The 17,169-nt window shown below is 41.6% G+C and overlaps 2 protein-coding genes across 4 annotated transcripts in view; one reads left to right on the top strand and one right to left on the bottom strand.

Moving 5' to 3' along the window:
- Nucleotides 1-527: 527 nt before the first annotated feature.
- Nucleotides 528-15,226, bottom strand: Tex55 (testis expressed 55). 3 transcript variants are annotated; one of them, XR_009382344.1, is made up of 5 exons: nt 14,264-15,226; nt 13,250-13,396; nt 10,613-10,675; nt 1,940-2,113; nt 528-1,033 (listed from the first exon to the last, which is right to left on the bottom strand). XR_009382344.1 is itself a non-coding variant. In XM_059277432.1 (4 exons), exons 1-4 carry the CDS (start codon nt 15,197-15,199, stop codon nt 2,069-2,071), a joined length of 1,191 nt encoding a protein of 396 aa, XP_059133415.1. In that variant the 5' UTR covers nt 15,200-15,226; the 3' UTR covers nt 1,846-2,068. The 3 variants fall into 3 exon arrangements, 2 of the variants coding, with proteins under 2 accessions (XP_059133415.1, XP_059133416.1); XM_059277432.1 differs by lacking the exon at nt 528-1,033 and having other exon boundaries at nt 1,846-2,113; XM_059277433.1 differs by lacking the exons at nt 528-1,033; nt 1,940-2,113; nt 10,613-10,675 and having other exon boundaries at nt 13,285-13,396; nt 14,260-15,226.
- Nucleotides 15,227-15,322: 96 nt separating this feature from the next.
- Nucleotides 15,323-17,169, top strand: part of Igsf11 (immunoglobulin superfamily member 11) — a 190,912-nt gene continuing 189,065 nt past the window's right edge. Inside the window, exon 1 of the mRNA XM_059277751.1 lies at nt 15,323-15,432. The gene's annotated coding sequence lies outside the window, so the exon portion shown is untranslated. The remainder of the gene's footprint in view (nt 15,433-17,169) is intronic.

Genomic DNA, 17,169 nt, shown 5'->3' with positions numbered 1-17,169 from the left:
TTCTCTGCATTTTACTCATAAAGGGCCAATTCCAAGCGTCCCCCTTGCCCCCCTAACCCGTTTCTGCTCCACAGTTGTCTGCTCTCAGATTCCCACGTTGAGTGTTTACTTCTGGCCTGTGAGGGACTACTTCCTGCTACTGAGGGACTCCTGCTGGTCGATCTGCACTGGATGCCTTTGTGGAGAGAGCCTGAGTCACTGTGTGGGAAGTGTTGTGTACATCTTCTTTCTCAGGTAACTACGTGCCGAAGGAATCACAGGCAGCTGGTCCTTTGGTCCACTGCCTCACTATGGAAGGTCACAAATGGATGATGACGGTGACGAAAGGCATCCGAGACAACCTAAGGGTGGAGCTGCAGCTGCCGGAGAGGTTGGTTCTGAAGTGTTCTGCCTCTAGAAACTTGAGAAAACTTGCTAAAACTAGGGCCAAACATGAACTAAATTCAATGCTTTAACGTTGATTTGTCTTTAGTATTATTATTGCTGTGAAGGTCTGTGTGTGGCATGTGTATGATGCATGTGAGGTGAAGGCATGGTGGTGTTGGGGGAAGACATGGTGGGACATGTGCACCGCAATGACAGTGTAGAGGTCAGAGGACAACTTGTTTCCCCCCAGAGTCAGTTCCTTCATTTGACTGTGGGATTCAGGGGTCGACCTCAGGTTGTCCGCTTTTGAGGAAAGTGCTGTTATGCACTGAGCCATTTCATCAGTCCCTTTTTGTTTCCTTTTATATTTGAGATCATCTTGTTACATAGCCCAGGCTGGTCTTGGACTTCAGATTGTCCTTCTTTGGTTTTTAAATGCTAGAATTAAAAGTATGCAGCACCAACCTGGCATGGATTCAATGCTAATACACCATGGCTAATACTCCATATTTCTGTCACTAATAATAGGAATGGCCTCTCAGTCCTTAGGTTATTTTGTTCGACCACCCAATTAGTTTACATCACTCTAGTTTGTTCCATAGGTTCCCGCTTGTCAATCAGCTTTCAGCTCATCTTCCAGGCTGACACCAGCAGGCAGTATCTTTATCTGCATAGAGAACATTTATTGAGTTTGAACACATGCACATTTCATGAACAACTTACAGGAAAAGCTAAATAATCTTGAAACCAGACAGGAATGTTTGGGGTATAATTATGAGAAATAAATGTCAGAGACAGGACAGCAGAATTTGTGTGTGAACGTCAAACAAGCAGAATTCATTGCAATGCAGCCACATGATCTCCCCACATCATTAGCTAAAAATACAGAGTCAAGTCCGCCTCAATGTTTGCATAGAAAAGTTTTAAAACGTTCGGCATACAAAAATAGAATCAAATAATCATCTCAAGCATGATTTCTGACCAGATATTCTCATACCAGATTAGACTGAGTTAAAGTGTTTGGCTGTTAAATACCAGTTGGACTGGTAGTACATTCCACATGATATAGATTTCTTTAGAGGATAAAGGTGATGAGGAAGTGACGTTTTTGCCTCACCTGCACAGATGTATATAAGGTAGTAAAACGTGTCTGAGCTTTACCGTAGGCTAAAAACCAGGAAAAGATTAAATCTCATTCACCAATGGCAGAATGAAGCCGGCAGTGATAAGAAAGAAAATAGTACTAATATTATGTTGCCGTTAATATGAAACATCGCTAATCCTAATAATCATTTGTTAAAATAATAAAAATGTTTTCCACACATTTTCTGATTGAAATTTTGTGAGCAGCTTAGAGCTGGGTAAGGTTCTCATGCTCTTGGAGAGGCTGGGAATAGTTACGAGTGGTCTCTTGTCCCTTTTGAGACCTGATCCTCTTCCATTTCAGGCTTTGTGGGAGCAAGTATTGAAATGCCAATGCACAGGTAGCCATAATGTGTATATTTTGTGTGACTTTCCAGAGATATCTAGAACAGGTATGTGCAATTTACAAAGGTACCCTACGCATTCTGACCTAAAAATCGAGAACACATTTAGGCAGAGTGACCACCAATGCCTACTGAAAACACATTTGGTCGAGTGAGAGTGGAGCGCAGCGCGGCCACCGATGACAGAGGACACGAGGCTGGCGAGAGGCTTGTCTTCAGATGCTTCGCCGCTGCTCTCTGTATCTGATCATCTCCTGTACCTAAGGAGAAGAGGAAAAGGGACATTTTCCATTTGGAATTTTTATCTACTCAGAATTACTACATCTCTGTGGGGGTTAAATAAGTCGAACTTTAAAATACAGAAACCCTTGGGCGGAGCCAGTACAAACAATTTAGACACCACAAATTAAGGCTGCATGGTGTCATCTCTAGATAAAACCAATACAAAATAGAGATACAGGGGCTGGAGGGATGGCTCAGTGGTTAGAAGCACACACTGTCCCTGCAGAGGACTTGGGTTTGGTCCCCAGCTCCCTAGTCTGGGGGCTCACAATGGCCTGTAACTACAGCTCTAGGAGCCCTCTTTATAACTGTCACTTTGATATTGCTATGAATCGTAATGTAAATATCTATGTTTTCCAATGGTCTTGGGTGAACCCCCAAAGGGGTCACGACCCACAGGTTGAGAACCACCGGCTGAAGAAGACACCAGTGACTGAACTGCTCCTTGAAATATTAGCGTGCTGGATAGGTGGAGACAGGAGGATCCCTTTAGGAAGGAAAAACAGGGTGACAGCTTTTTATGTGGGTGCCAGGGACCAAACTCAGGTCCTCATGCCTACGTGGGAAGCAGTTTACTCAGCCCTCCTAAAGTGATTTTTCTAATTCAGTTTTCAGTGATAAAATTTCTACTCGGGGGCTGAGGAGAGGAGCAAAAGTAAAAGTACTTGCTGTATAAACAGCAGGGCCTGAGTTCAAAATCCACACAAGAGCCGGATGTGAGGCAGGAGCATTTTTTTTTTTTTTTTTTTGAGATAGAGTTTTTCGCCTAGCTCTGCCTCCCGAGTGCTGGGATTAAAGGCGTGCACCACCACTGCCAGGTGTGGCAGGAGCATTTTTAATCATGGTGTTTCTACAGGGATATGGGAGGTAGAGAAAATTTGGGCAGACACTCAGAGCTGGCTAGCCTGGTATAGTCAGCAGAAAAACAACAAAGAGACACTGTCTCAAACAAAGTGGAAAGTGAAGAACGACACTCCAGGTTGCCCTCTGACCTCTGAATGTGTCCCAAGGCACCCACAATGCCCATGTTCTCACAGATGAATGCACACACACACACACACACACACACACACACACACACAATGTACGTGAGAGAAGATTCCTTCATTGTGTTGGTGAGCCCCATGCATAAACCTCCATCGGATCCCAGAAACATGCACTCACAGGACAGATCAAAGTGTAGCCAATGCTTGAGCATTTGATCAGAGGTAAGACATCAATCACAAAAGATAAGCTAGAACTCAGGGTTTGACGCTCAGCACGTTACCAGCCAGCAAAACTCCCAACGTTCACCAAAGGACTACAGCAGAACTCAGTCTGCATACTGTGTTCACACCATTCAGGACTTACAGTGTGAATCTTACAAACACCTAAAAATGCCATCCATCATAGGCAGGAAAAGTAGTAGATAATGACTCAGAGATAATCTTATTGTTGAGATGATCCAAACAGGGCCTTTAAAGTCAGGAGATCTTTGTCTAGGAAATAAAAAGTACACTGAAAAGAAAAGAAAAACACAGGAAATGGCAGAAGAAGTGGAAAACATCACAACGACCGACTAGAAATTCTTCATTCATTTTTTTAAAATTAAGATACAATGATATCATTTTCTTCCTTTTCCTTCCTCCAATTCCGTCCATATCCTTCTTACTCCTTCTCAAATCCATGGCCTTTAGTGTGTGTGTGTGTGTGTGTGTGTGTGTGTGTGTGTGTGTGTGTGTGTGTACAGTTATGAAGTACAATGAAAATAACGTTATGGTTGGGGGTCACCACAACATGAGGAACTGTGTTAAAGGGTCGCAGCACTAGGAAGGCTGAGGACCACTGGCTTAGGCTCACTGGACATCTAGCCCAGCCCAATAAGTGAACTTCATGTCTCATCTTGTCTGTCTGTCTGTCAGTCAGTCAGTCAGTCTGTCTGTCTGTCTGTCTGTTTTTACACAGGGCTGTCTAGAATTCACTACATAGCCAGGCTATCTTCAAACTCACAGCAATCCTCCTGCCTTAGTTTTCTAAGCACTGGGATTCCAGTTTTGAATTACCACACTCCACTCCTCTGTATTTATCACATTGTATTTTGTTGTTTCTTATAATTTTATTCCACATTCATTTCTCTTTTCTATCCTCCTTTTCTTTTTCTTTTCCCCTCTTCCCTTCTTTTTAAACTACCTAGTTATTTATCCCTCTAGCTTTGACACTGTTTAGACTCTTAGCTCATCCTGAAGGTGTTTAATTCTCGTCTAACCTTATCGGAGTGTAGTTCATTCATTCATGTTTTTATGGGGTTTTTGTTTGTTGTTTGTTTTGCTTTTTGGTGGTTGTTGCTACAATTAAATACATAATCTCTTTTGAATTGCTTTTATTACTGCTGTCTGAGGTGACTGAAGACAGGTTGAGGAAATTTCACATCCAGACAGCCATAAAGAAAAAAAAAATACACACACGAATATAACCATGACTTTGAAGAACCTTGGGATGTGATCAAGAGGCCAAAGCTCAGAACCCATGGTGTAGAAGAAAGAGCTGAGATGAAAAATTAAAGGTTGGCTCTCTGGTTAGGAGAGCTTGCTGCTCTTCCAGAGGAACCAAGTTCAGTTCCCAGAACCCACATTAGGTGCTTCCCAATCACCCAAACTCCAGTTTCAGAGCATCCTACATCTTTTTTATGTCTTTTATGGACATCCTTACCACCACTACCCCACACACTCACACTCACGTAAGCATAAATATCTTTAGGGAAAAATAATTAATTCAATGAAATTATAGCAGAACTGTCCTCAAATATAGGAAAAGAGATGGGCATTCAAGTGTAGGAGTCATTTAAAATTCTAAATAAGCATAACTAGAAAATGATTTCTCCACAGTACATTATAACTAAAATTCTTAGACTAAAGAACAGAAAAAGACAATTGAAAGCTGAGTTGCAGGGGAAAGATATCAACTTATGAAGGCAAATTATTCATAACTATAATGGACTTCTCAGCAGGAACTGAGCACTGAGAAAGCATGGAACAATATATTTTAAGCCCTGAGAGATAACTGTGGGACATGAGGACTTGGGAATTGTATATAGTCAGTCGCTAGAGACAGGCGAATATTCTTTGATTAGTGTGGAGACAGTCAAGCCTACAGAGAAGGTTAAACCTTGGAGAATACCCACAGGATGGACACCTGTCTAGGAACAAGGTAGCCACCGGGGATGGAGGAAGGTTCGGGACTAACTGGAGTTGAAGGTGTGAAGTGGTTACAGGGTCAAAGGTCTCAGGGTTGAGGAAGAGAACCCTGGAGAGATTTTTTTCAGTTGGCCTGTGGGACGTTTTTGTGATGCCCAAGATCACAGTTTGGGAAGAGGAATGAGACAAAGGATGATTACAGGGGACTTAGAGAAGAAATGGAAAAGGAGGAAGAACCGTGTGCCTACATCAGCTTCCCGACAGTTTTGTTTGTGGCTTTACCCCGACATCTGAAGCTCAGCTGATCATGGTCAAATCATCTTCTCACCTTCTACCTTCTCTCCCAATGGCATTAACATTTTGTCGTTCATTTATGAGCAGGGAAGAACTCAGTGTTCCAGAGGTATGTTTGGATATGTAACCGGTGGAAATACATGTGTATGTGTGTCAAGAAATTAGTGTAACTCTATGTTACACTAGCATCAGTCATAACAACCCACATGGACTCACTGATGTCTAACTCAGAATAGAGAATTCACAAATAAAAAGGAATAACAACACGGATCCTATGAGTGAATTTCATTAGCAGGTTGCTGATCAAAGAAGAAAGCTCTTAAAGTAATCAGGACATATTTAGTTCCTTTCATATTAAATTTTTAAAGGATTTGACATTTTGTGTAGAGAAAGGGTAAGGCACAAAGTTGAGTTCTGAGGAGCTGGCAATATGATGTCTCTTGATTTTGAAGGAAGAAAGTAGGACTGTGAGTCAAAAGGTTAACTCTAGAACCTAGCAACGGACAAGACTGCCCTTCACAGACAGTGGTGATGCATGCCTTTAATCCCAGCACTCAGGAGGCAGAGACATGCAGATCTCTGTGAGTTCAAGGCCAGCCTGGTCTTACAGAGTGAGCTCTAGGACAGGCACCAAAACTATACAGAGAAACACTGTCTCAAAAAACCCCCCCCAAAAAAAAAGGTGGTGGTGGGGCGGTGGGGGGACGGGCAGGAGAGATGGCTCAGAGGTTAAGAGCACTGGCTGCTCTTTCAGAGGTCCTGAGCTCAGTTCCCAGCAACCACATGGTGGCTCACAACCATCTGTAATGAGATCTGGTGCCCTCTTCTGGCCTGCAGGGGCACATGCAAGCAGAACACTGTATATGATAAATAAATACATCTTTAAAAAAAAAGAAAGACTGCCCCCCCAGGCATTCCTATATCATCCCCTGGAGATCATTCTATGGCTTGTATGATGGCCCCTTCCAATGAACAGAAAAAATAACACCACATTTAGGAAATAAAACCTAGGATATTCCCAAGGAGACACACATGTATATGAAAGAGAGTGTCCCAAGGTCACTTTGGGATGTCATAAAGAACTTGGGGGCTACAGCATATGAACAGCATATCATTTTCTCACTATAACAGAGAGGATTATGGGATGGTCAGCACATGCTCAATAAGGATGAAGTTATATAACTTAGGCCAGTCCAAGGAATACCCACTCCTTCAGGGAACCCTTCCCATCCCCTTTATAATTAAAAGCCCCTAGACTGGAAACAAGGCATCTCTTGAGCCATGCATTTGCCTGAGACTGACTCTGCTCTGTGGAGTGTGCTCTTTGCATTCACTTTCAATCAAACTGTCTTAGTCAGGGTTCGATTGCTGTGAAGGGACACCATGACTACAGTGTTGGGTCCTGCCTGACTATTGAACAATCCTTTAAGGGAGGAGTGAGGATTAAGAAATAATAGATATGAAAAATATATGGTGTAAAAGGCAAAGACAGATACATAGAATAGCTTTGGGAGGGCTCTGGGTCAATACCACAGTTGCCCCGAGTTTATTCCTCATGAGTTTTTTATACACAAGCAAGGAGACAGGCAAAAGACTTCCCCCTCTTTCAAGGACACAATGGTTCTAGGTACAAAGTACAGAAAAGTGTAAATACTTAATTAATTCTTAAAACATCTAGTAGCCATGCCTTACGGCAAAGTATCCTGTAATTAGGCCTTGAAGTATAAGACACCTGGTAATCATGCAGTTGGCCAAAACATTTATTATGCAGCCTTGCAGGGCAAAACAAACTGGGACTCTCTGACCTTGAGTCACTATGAAATAAGGCCACACCATGGTGTCTCTGTGGGTCCCCACACCACAGCAGCTCTCATAAAGGAAAACATTTAATTGGGGCCTGGCTTACAGTTCACAGAGGTTTAGTCATTATCATCATTGTGGAAAGCATGGAGGCATGCAGGCAGACATGGTTCTAGAGAGGGGCTGAGAATTCTACATCTGGATCCCCAGGTAGTAGGAAGGAGGAGAGAGACTCTAGGCCTGACTTGAGCATCTGAGACCTCAAAGCCCATCCCCAGTGACACACTTCCTCCAACAAGGCCACATTTACTCCAGCAAGAACACACCTCCTAATAGTGCCAGTCCCTATGAGCCTATGAGGCCCTTTTCATTCAAATTACTACAAAAAGCTATGCTTTTGCACTGATTTTCTGTGTTTTGCTCCATGCTTTCAGTCCCTTAAGACTCATCCTCTGATAACAACTTGGTTGGTGACTTCATAGACCCAGTCACTTAATATTAGTCAATTAGTATACAATTTCACAATTTTCTGCATGTATGATTGAAAAGTTCTAAAAAATGAAAAAAAATTCTCCCCTTTGAAAGAGCAAATAGTTACTTCCATTCAGCATTAATTATTCTGGAGATTTCTAACCTGTGTACTGTATCAGCCATTATCCCAACGAAAACAACAACCAGAAAAACAGATTGTATGTTCACCATATAATTCTATGAAGGTGATTCATAAAGGGGTTACTTAAAAAAGAAATAGGTATAGAGAGTCATATGGAACAAGGTAATCATTTAAAGCTAGAGATAGTAGAAGTAACTTTAGGCCTGAAGGTTGTGTGTGTGTGTGTGTGTGTGTGTGTGTGTGTGTGTGTGTGTGAGCACACACATGCCTGCGCTGAGGTGGGATATGAATATTATTGGAATCCAAAAGGTAATAGTCATGCAAAATAAGATGCCCCCAGACAGACAGATCAAAATGTACTCAATAAAGAAGGCTGTAGAATAAACCTGAGCACACCTTTCTTTTTTATTCCTATTCTTCGTCCAGGGGTTTTCATTGGCTTACCCCAGTGGAAAATCAGGATACAAGCTTAATTTAGTCCCTATAGACCAGCCCCTCTGTAGGGTGGAGAAGAGAGGAAGATGGTTGGGAAGTATCAAAGAGAAGACCTGCAATACATGTGATAAGACAAAGGGTCAAGAAGAGTTATTGGGAAGGTCAAAAGACGACTCGCAAATGACATGCGTGTGTCTGAGGAAACCCACAGTGCTTCAATACTGGAAACACTTTGCTAGAATCAAGTCAGGTTCAGTGAGGCTAATGACTATAAGAATAGCAAAATTATTGTATTTCTATGTGCCAGCTAGTTAGATCATAAAATTTTAAAAATTTCTATGTACAGTAGCATCGAAACATTAAATGCCCATGAGAAAAGCCAATAAAATACATGCATAACATGCATGCAAATAATAATTATACTAAGAGAACTTAAGACCTAAATGGATGGCAAAAAAGGATGGGGAACACTCATTTTAAAGCTGCCACGTCTCCCCAAGGAAAAACCCAGTTGAGACCGAAGGAAACCACACACCAAACAATCCTATTGGTGTATGCTTGTATGTACATGGAGGTACATGTTTGTGTAACTTCATGAATAATTCTTAAAACTCTTAGTATGGAAATAGAGGTCCAAGAAGATCAGAGATATGTTTAAAGAATAATAAAGTGGGAAAGCTTTCTCTATTGAGTTATTCCAGTCACAATAATTAAGAGTCTTATTTTGTAGCAAAAGTATAAACAAACATGTGGGATGATTGAAATACAGAGCAGTGTATAAATTATGGCCTTTTACTAAAAGGAGCTGCTTTCTGGATGAATGAAAGAAGTGAATCTTTACCCAATCCCCTATTATACACAAATCTGATTCAAGATTGTAGACATAGATGTGAAAGGGAACAAACAAACCCTGCTTCATTTTACACACACACACACACACACACACACACACACACACACACACACACACACACAGAGTAATGTAGGAAACCATAATCAAATGTGGGTAAAACTTCTAACAGAAGACATTGGAAATAATAATCATAAAGAAAAATATTGTTACATTTGATATTAAACTTAGGCATTTCTGCTCATCAAAAGATACAAGGTAGAAAGTGTAACAGGGGGTGGAAGGATAGAAAAAACAGATGTGATTAACCAAACACCATAGCCAGAAGACGCAGACGCCTGTTGCTAAGGAGTAAGGCATAAAGCAATACTACAGAAAAACAAGTGTTTCCAAATGGCCAGTAAACAGATGGAAAAACCTGCAAATGCCTACCAGCTAGGAAAAGGCAAAGGGACACTGTAAATGTTCCCTACTGGCTTACCTGAACAGCCAAGGCTAAACACAGTGGCGACAGTGAGCACTGGAAAAGCCACAGAGCTGCCGGGGGAAGGGGTGCACACTGGTGCACTCACGTTGGAAAATGAAAACACTCCATGTGAAGCTAAGCAAATACGTGTTCTACAATCCGGTGATTAAAGTATGCCGTGTCGTTCACTGAACGACATGAATGGGAAAGCTCACAGCAAGATTTTTTTTTTTTTTTTGTAATAGCTCCAAATGGGAAATAATCTGCATGTCCAGGAAAATAAAGAATGGCTCAGCCGTAGTATTCTACGTGATGAGTAGCATGGAGTGACGAAAATGCATGAACACAACAGATGGATCCATCTCATAGACATAATTTTGGGCAAAAGAGGTAAGACAAAAACAGTACTGAGCATAGATGGTTCAATTCAGAGAGCTTGCAGGTCTAAACAGAAGTGTTTCACGATTCGTGTTCAGCAGTAATATTTTAAAGAGAAGTGAGCAAGTTATTGCAAAGGTCAAAATAAGCAATTCCTTTGTGGGAAGTCATGATGAGGAAGGCTTCTGTGATGCCAGGGATGTTCTTTTTCAGTTGGAGACAGGGTCTCACTACGAAGCCCTAGCTGGCCTTGAACTCACAGAGATCTGTCTGCCTCTGCTTCCTGAGCACTGGCATTCACGATATGAGCCACCATCCCTAGCTTTGTTCTGTAGTTCAATAAAAACTCTCAAATGGAAGCTGCAGTATGTTTCCTTCACGGTGACTTGGAGCTGTTCATGACTTGCTTTGTTCGTCTGTCTGTGTAGGTGCCGTTTTCTGACAATGAGAAACTCTCCCACTCCGTACCTGGTCGAGCATGAAATACAGGGGATCATCCGGCTTTTCATAGACGAGGTTTTCAGTGATATGCTGAGAGAAAACACAACGCACCATGCTTTGGTTCTGAGAGGTTTGCAGTCAGCTCCCCACTACCCAGGGTATATCATAGTTCATGTTAAAGACCTCCACATGTCCCCAAGTAACATCTTACTTTTTTTATTTGAATGAAGTCAGGCAAATTAAGATCAAATTTGGAGGGATAAAATTTTAATTTAAGGAGTAATGAGTATTTTTTGGTTGTTTCCAAGACCAAAGAGGTGGTGGGAAAGTTGTAAAGCATTTTGAGAACTGTCATATTGCTAGATGATCAGTCAATAAATTGTTTGCTTGAAAAAGAATCAAAGAATGGTGTTTTGAATAGAAATAGAAAACACTAGGGATTTACATATGATCTTCCAAAATGTTTGACTTTAAAATGTGAAAATTATGTTTAGTTTTAGTATTAAACGAGGAAGGATATATCAGATTCATGAGACAGACTTTATGCTTTTTGCTGTTATTGAATAACTCAAAATGTTATCATAAAGCAAACAAACATTTCATTTTCAGGAAATAATAATCAGGTACATTTCAGGAATAATATATTCAAATATGCTCAATGTATCTGTGCCACTCAATTATGTATTCAATATATACTTGGAATTTTTAATTTAATTAATTAATCAATTGATTTTATAGTGCTGGAGACCTTGTGCATGTGAGGCACATGCCCTCTTGCTTAGCTACATCTCCAGCCCTTTTATACATATTTGTATTGAACAATGTATATAGTTGATAATTTATTTTCCTTAATATCACACTGCATTCATAAGCATTATTTTTTCTTTAATTTGAAAAATTATAGAATCATCAATTAAAAAAATTTATTATTAGTGTGTACGTACATGTGTACATGTGTGTGTGTGTGCGTACCTTGGTAAATTCGGGGAGCTTGTATTACTGTGTATGTATGTGTGTGCTTATGTGTGTGTATACCTTGGTACATGCGGGGAGCTTGTATTAGTGTGTGTGTGTGTGTGTGTGTGTGTGTGTGTGTGTATGTACCTTGGTACATGCGGGGAGCTTGTATTAGTGTGTATGTATGTCTGTGCATGTGTGTGTGTGTACCTTGGTACATGCGGGGAGCTTGTATTAGTGTGTATGTGTGTGTGTGTGTGTGCACCTTGGTACATGTGGGGAGCTTGTATTAGTGTGTATGTGTGTGTGTGTGTGTGTGCACCTTGGTACATGTGGGGAGCTTGTATTAGTGTGTATGTGTGTGTGTGTGTGTGCACCTTGGTACATGTGGGGAGCTTGGAGGCCAGCTCTGTGGAGTCAGTTCTCTCCTTCCCCCTTTACATGGGTTTGGAGGACTGAAGTCAGGTCATTAAGCTTTTTAGACCAAAAGGCCAGGGCTTTTACTCCACTGAACTATCTTGTCAGCCCTCAAACTCTGCTTTCCTAAATACATTCCCTCCTTCTATTTAGCGGTGACTAGTTCCCTGATTAAAGGCAGAAACCTAGTCACTTGTACTATACCAATCAGAGGACATTTTAAGAGGGAAACACAACAAAACAGACCTAACGAAACAGATATTTTTAAATCCCTATTTTATATGAGGAGTCTGAGTAATATCCCCCACTCACAGAGCTGTGACCAACTTAGAGTTTGAATGGTGGTGCTCATAGCATGTGGTATTTATACTCTTCCCCTGGACCAGTAGTTCTCAACTTTCCTAATGCTGCGACCCATTAACACAATTCCTCATGTTGTGCTGACCCCAACCACAGAATCATTTTTGTTGCTACTTTGTAACTGTCATTTTGCTACGGTTATGAATCATGATGCAAATATCTGTTTTCTGTTGGCCTTAAGTGACCCCTGTGAAAAGGCCCTTTGACCCCCAAAGAGGTCTGGGCCTACAGGTTGAGAAAGAACCACTGCTCTTTACCCTACTTCAAACTTTTCTATTTTGGATGCTTTCATTAGGGGCAAACTGCTCTAATTTTACATCTGTCTAAAACAGATACTCTTAAACACACAGTTATAGGTGGATATGTGGGTTGCTTGTCGAATAATAGTACTGTGAAAAGAAATGTACTTGGTGAACAAAAACAACCCACCGCATTATAGCTGCAATAATCTCTCGTAGCTCCATACTGCTCAAAAAATCTCTCTAAAGGAAGTTCCTGCTTTAAATGTCGGGATCAGTGAGATCTATGAATTCAGGAACTGGAAGGAATTTGTTAATTCTACCATTTCCTTTGGAAGAATGTTGCTCTCAGTTGGTCCTGAGAATGGCCTCTTTTTGAAGACCCAGCTCTAAAAAGCTCTTTAATTTTGTTTTTCACTGATTTTTTTCTTATAAACTTATTTGAAACTAAAAAGTTAATTGCTGGCCCAATTCTTCCCCAACAACCATCCTTCATGGCCTCCAATGTCTTTGATGGTCTTAACGTTACAGTATCCCTTACTTGGTGTTTCTCATCTACTCCTTTTGGTGAAAACACTAATTGCTGAAATAGACCCATGCTACCCCACCATGCCCCGCCTTTTTCAGAAGATTTCTTCTACCATGTTTAAAGCCCATACCAGGAAGGAAGGTTAAGCATTAAGAGCTTTACCTGGAATATCTGGAGAATGTTGTGCTTTTCCATGTAGCGGAGTGCAACTTGATAAGGGTCTTCAAAAATGATTGGAGGGAACCGCCTCGTGTAAGTTTGACTGGTTCTCTGAGAACCCTTTCTTTGCTCAATTTCGGTTTGAATATCCTGAAATTGAAATATTCCCCCAAAGATTTATCTTTTTTTAAAAAAATAAATCTAAAAGTAATAGCACATTTTTTTTTTGCTGTTCTTATCAGTGGGATCTAGATTTGATGAAATTTAAAATTAAGAATTAAGATTTAACACCAAGAATTAAGGAAGATACGGCTATGCTACTTTCATGGTGTGTGTGTGTGTGTGTGTGTGTGTGTGTGTGTGTATGTGTGTATGTGTGTGTGTGTGTGTGTGTGTATGTGTGCGCACGTGTGTGAGCATGTGTGTTTGTGACTAATGACCTTCGGGGTTCCTTGCACGAGTGTGGTTCAAAGGTTATTTACAGAAGCATGGCTAACTGTAACCAGTGGTTACGCTATTGAAGAAAATATATCTGTCCCAGTAACCACTAACTGCCTATGATCCTCAGAGCCAGTACTATGAGAGATCCAACATATCCTTAAGCACTATAAAGCACCTCAAAACTTGGTGGGAGGCTACCTTAAGCTTTTCTGCTTCAAATACTTTCTCTCACACAGGGATTTCTAGTTCACTTCAAACCCACTCGCTATGGTAGTAACCTAGCATGGGAAATGATTGAGTAGCACAGTGTTAGTAGCAGAACAGGAAACCCTTGGCTTCCTAAATCCTGCTTCACTGATCCTTCCTGAGTGGCCTGAGGATAATTAGGAGGCAACATACCTCTGTTTCACATCCTTCCTGAAACTTATGGATTGCGTAGAAGATGTTACATGGGTTTATTCCTCATCTCTGATTTAGCATGCATTGTTCTACACTCGTGTTCTGGTTCCTAACCCCACAGGTCCTGTCCTGTCCTTTAACCTCCCAGGCAGGTATCAGAATGTCCCTTTTACCTACAGTAGTGATTTCTGTGCTTTGAAATTTGTCTTGGCTGGAGGAATAGTACGTTTTGGTTGTGATGGAGGGCAGTTTTTCGTACGAGGACTGGGAGTCACTGGTGAATTCGGTATCGTGTAGGTTGTAAGCTTGGATAGTGGTTGTACTTTCTGTTTCCCCGGCAGTTGAAACCTTGGATTTGAGGTCCGTTTGGCTATCTTCAAATGTGCAAGGCTGTATTTTGAAGTCAGCTTCTTTGACCTCTTTGGTGTCATCGATATCAGATAATGACCGGTTCTCAGCCTGGGCAATTGTTTTGTAGTATGATCGGTAGTCAGCTGGTTTTTCTGTTTCATGGCTAGTACTGTCATAGTTCCTTTCTGAACCTTCACTAAACTTACGTTGATCAGTGGCATCTTCAGCCACATCAGCTTGGTTGTAGAACTGGCGTTGACTCTTTCCTGATGTTCTATAGTCAGCTTGGTCTGATGAGGTGTGCTCACCATACTCCCAAGTTCCTTGATCAGCCTGCTCAGAAGTTTTCCCACCAGATGGCAAAGACGCTCGGTCTTCTATCTTCTCGGAGACTTTCCTCTCGTGTAGGCTGGGCAGTTGCTGACTAGTTGGCTTAGAAGTTCTTCTCTCAGCCTGGCCAGATGATCTACGGTCAACCTGCTGAGATGGTCTCCTGTCAGTGTGACCAGGGGACCTGTGGTCAGTCGGCTGAGAAGCCTCTTCTGAAGTTCTTTGGTCAGTCTGTCCGGATCCTGCACTAGCATCTTGGTTGGATGCCTTGTCACCAGTTTGCTCGGATGGTCCAACACCAGCATCATCAGAACCTCTTTGAGGAGCCTGGCCTGCTCCTCCTTCTGTGTAGGTGTCCTGGTTATTTGGGGACTGGCCTGGGTTTTCACCGTTCAAGGATCCATCTGGAGCCTCTTGTGGAGGCTCATCCATTTTCTGCTGCACCTCTGACTGGCCTCAGTTGCCAGGCAGTGTGGGAGGGGCCTGGGCTTGGTTGTCTAGGCAACCTTCCATGGGCTTTGTTCTGCCTCTGCTAGGGCAGCTCAGAGTAGGTGGGTGGATATCTGGCTAATGACTGGGCAACAGTCACTGGCAATAGGAAGACTGCCCATGGGCTACTGCAGTGTGAGCAAGAGCTGGGACACTGTCTCCTGAGAAGAGAAGAGGTGAAACCCATAGACAGGCAATCTGGCTCTGGCTCTATTACTGCCTAGTGTAGTGGTTTTGTTTTTTTTTTGGCCAAGACAGGGTTTCTCTGTGTAGTTTTGGTGCCTGTCCTGGATCTTGCTCTGTAGACCAGGTTGGTCTTGAACTCACAGAGATCTGCCTGGCTCTGCCTCCTGAGTGTTGGGATTAAAGGCATGCACCACCACCACCTAGCTTTGTTTTTTTTGACTCTTACTCTTTTGGCTCTTTACTCTTTGGAGGCCCACCATCCAGCTCCCAAATAAATCACACAGAGTCTTATACTTACTTATGAATGCCCGGCCTTAGCTTGGCTTATTTCTAGACAGCTTTTCTTAACTTATTCCATCTACTTTTTTGCTGTGGGTATTTTCCTCTTCTTACTTCTGTATACCTGACTTTCACTCTTACTCTATGGCAGGCCCCTGGCATCCTCCTCTCCATTTCTCACTCTTCAATCCTGCTCTTCCCTGGTCTCTCCTCCTATTTATTCTCTCTGCATGCCAGCCCCACCTACCCTTTCTCCTGCTTAGCTATCAGCTAGCTGTTCAGCTCTTTATTAGACCAATCAGGTGTTTTAGACAGGCAAAGTAACACAGCTTCACAGAGTTAAATAAATGCAACGTAAAAAGAATGCAACACATTTTTGCATCACTAAACAAAAATTCCACAGCATAAACAAATGTAACACCTCTTTAACTAATATTCTACAACAGCCTAGCAATGAGGTCTCATAGGCATCTAGAACTATTCCTCTTCTTGTATTATTCTCTATTATTTTATTTTTTTTTCCAGGCAGGTTCAGGCAGTGTGGGCACTAGGTACCACTCTTAGGCTCCACTCTTATAATCAACCCCTCCCACTAAACAACATGAGGGTCCCACACCTGAGAGGATAGACTAATATTGCCATTAAACTAAATTCATACTGCTTTGGGGTCTGACTTTGCGTTGTCACAGCCATGCTGTGTAGCATGTGAGGCATTTTCTTTGCTGAGTTAGATGAATGGTCTATGGCTGGAATGACAGCGGGCAGATCTAGTGAGAATGGGTTCTAAAGGCATCCTGTCAAGTAGTCTTAGAACAAATACAGTGTTAGGGTGAGAAGGCCAAACCAGAGTCCCAGAAAGGAAGAAAATGAAGTGTGGACATATACCACAAAAGTAGTTTGACAAATAGAGAATTTGCACTTGGTAGTGGTGGCTACTGGCCACCAGGTTTTAAGATTTGCACCCTTCTTCTGAAGTAAACTTTAAATAATGCATGTGTGAGGTCAGACAATCTATTACCATAAGTTTAATTGCATTTAAAGTTCAAAAGCCAATAGTTGGGGCCAATCTGTGGAGGGAGTGGGAACTCGGCTTCAAATTCAGGAACAGAGAGGGAACTCCAGGGCACTGAGAGAAAGCCATTTGTGAACAAGTGCCTAAAACAGAGCAGTACCTCAAAAAGTGTTTGCTGAATGAAAATTTATAAATGATCTGTTATATTTAAGACCATATAGGAGAAATGGCCACCATGTTAGCGTAAGATAAGTGATGAACTGTCTTATAGCTTGTACCTTCCAAAAGATATGTCTGTGTATCTGCTTTTCATTTACATACAACCATCATAGAAAGAGAACCATAAAGAAAACATTTCCTCAATATTAAGGATAATTTAATATTGATATGCATATGTATATATTTTTTAAATTTTATTTTATAATTTAATTTAATT

This window comes from Peromyscus eremicus, chromosome 12 (assembly GCF_949786415.1).
Source record: "Peromyscus eremicus chromosome 12, PerEre_H2_v1, whole genome shotgun sequence".
In the NCBI taxonomy this organism is placed as follows: Eukaryota; Metazoa; Chordata; class Mammalia; order Rodentia; family Cricetidae; genus Peromyscus; species Peromyscus eremicus.
Note: the sequence above shows the minus strand (reverse complement) of the source record. Positions and strands in the feature narration are given on the sequence as shown.

Bases quoted from the DNA above. Each gene is read 5' to 3' on its own strand.
- Tex55 (XM_059277432.1), bottom strand. From the start codon at position 15,199: ATGGATGAGCCTCCACAAGAGGCTCCAGATGGATCCTTGAACGGTGAA. The intron at 13,397-14,263 runs GTAGGTAAAAGG...TTTCAATTTCAG, and splicing joins AAAGCACAGAAATCACTACT to GATATTCAAACCGAAATTGA. The intron at 2,114-10,612 runs GTACGGAGTGGG...TCTTCTCCTTAG, and splicing joins TGTATTTCATGCTCGACCAG to GTACAGGAGATGATCAGATA.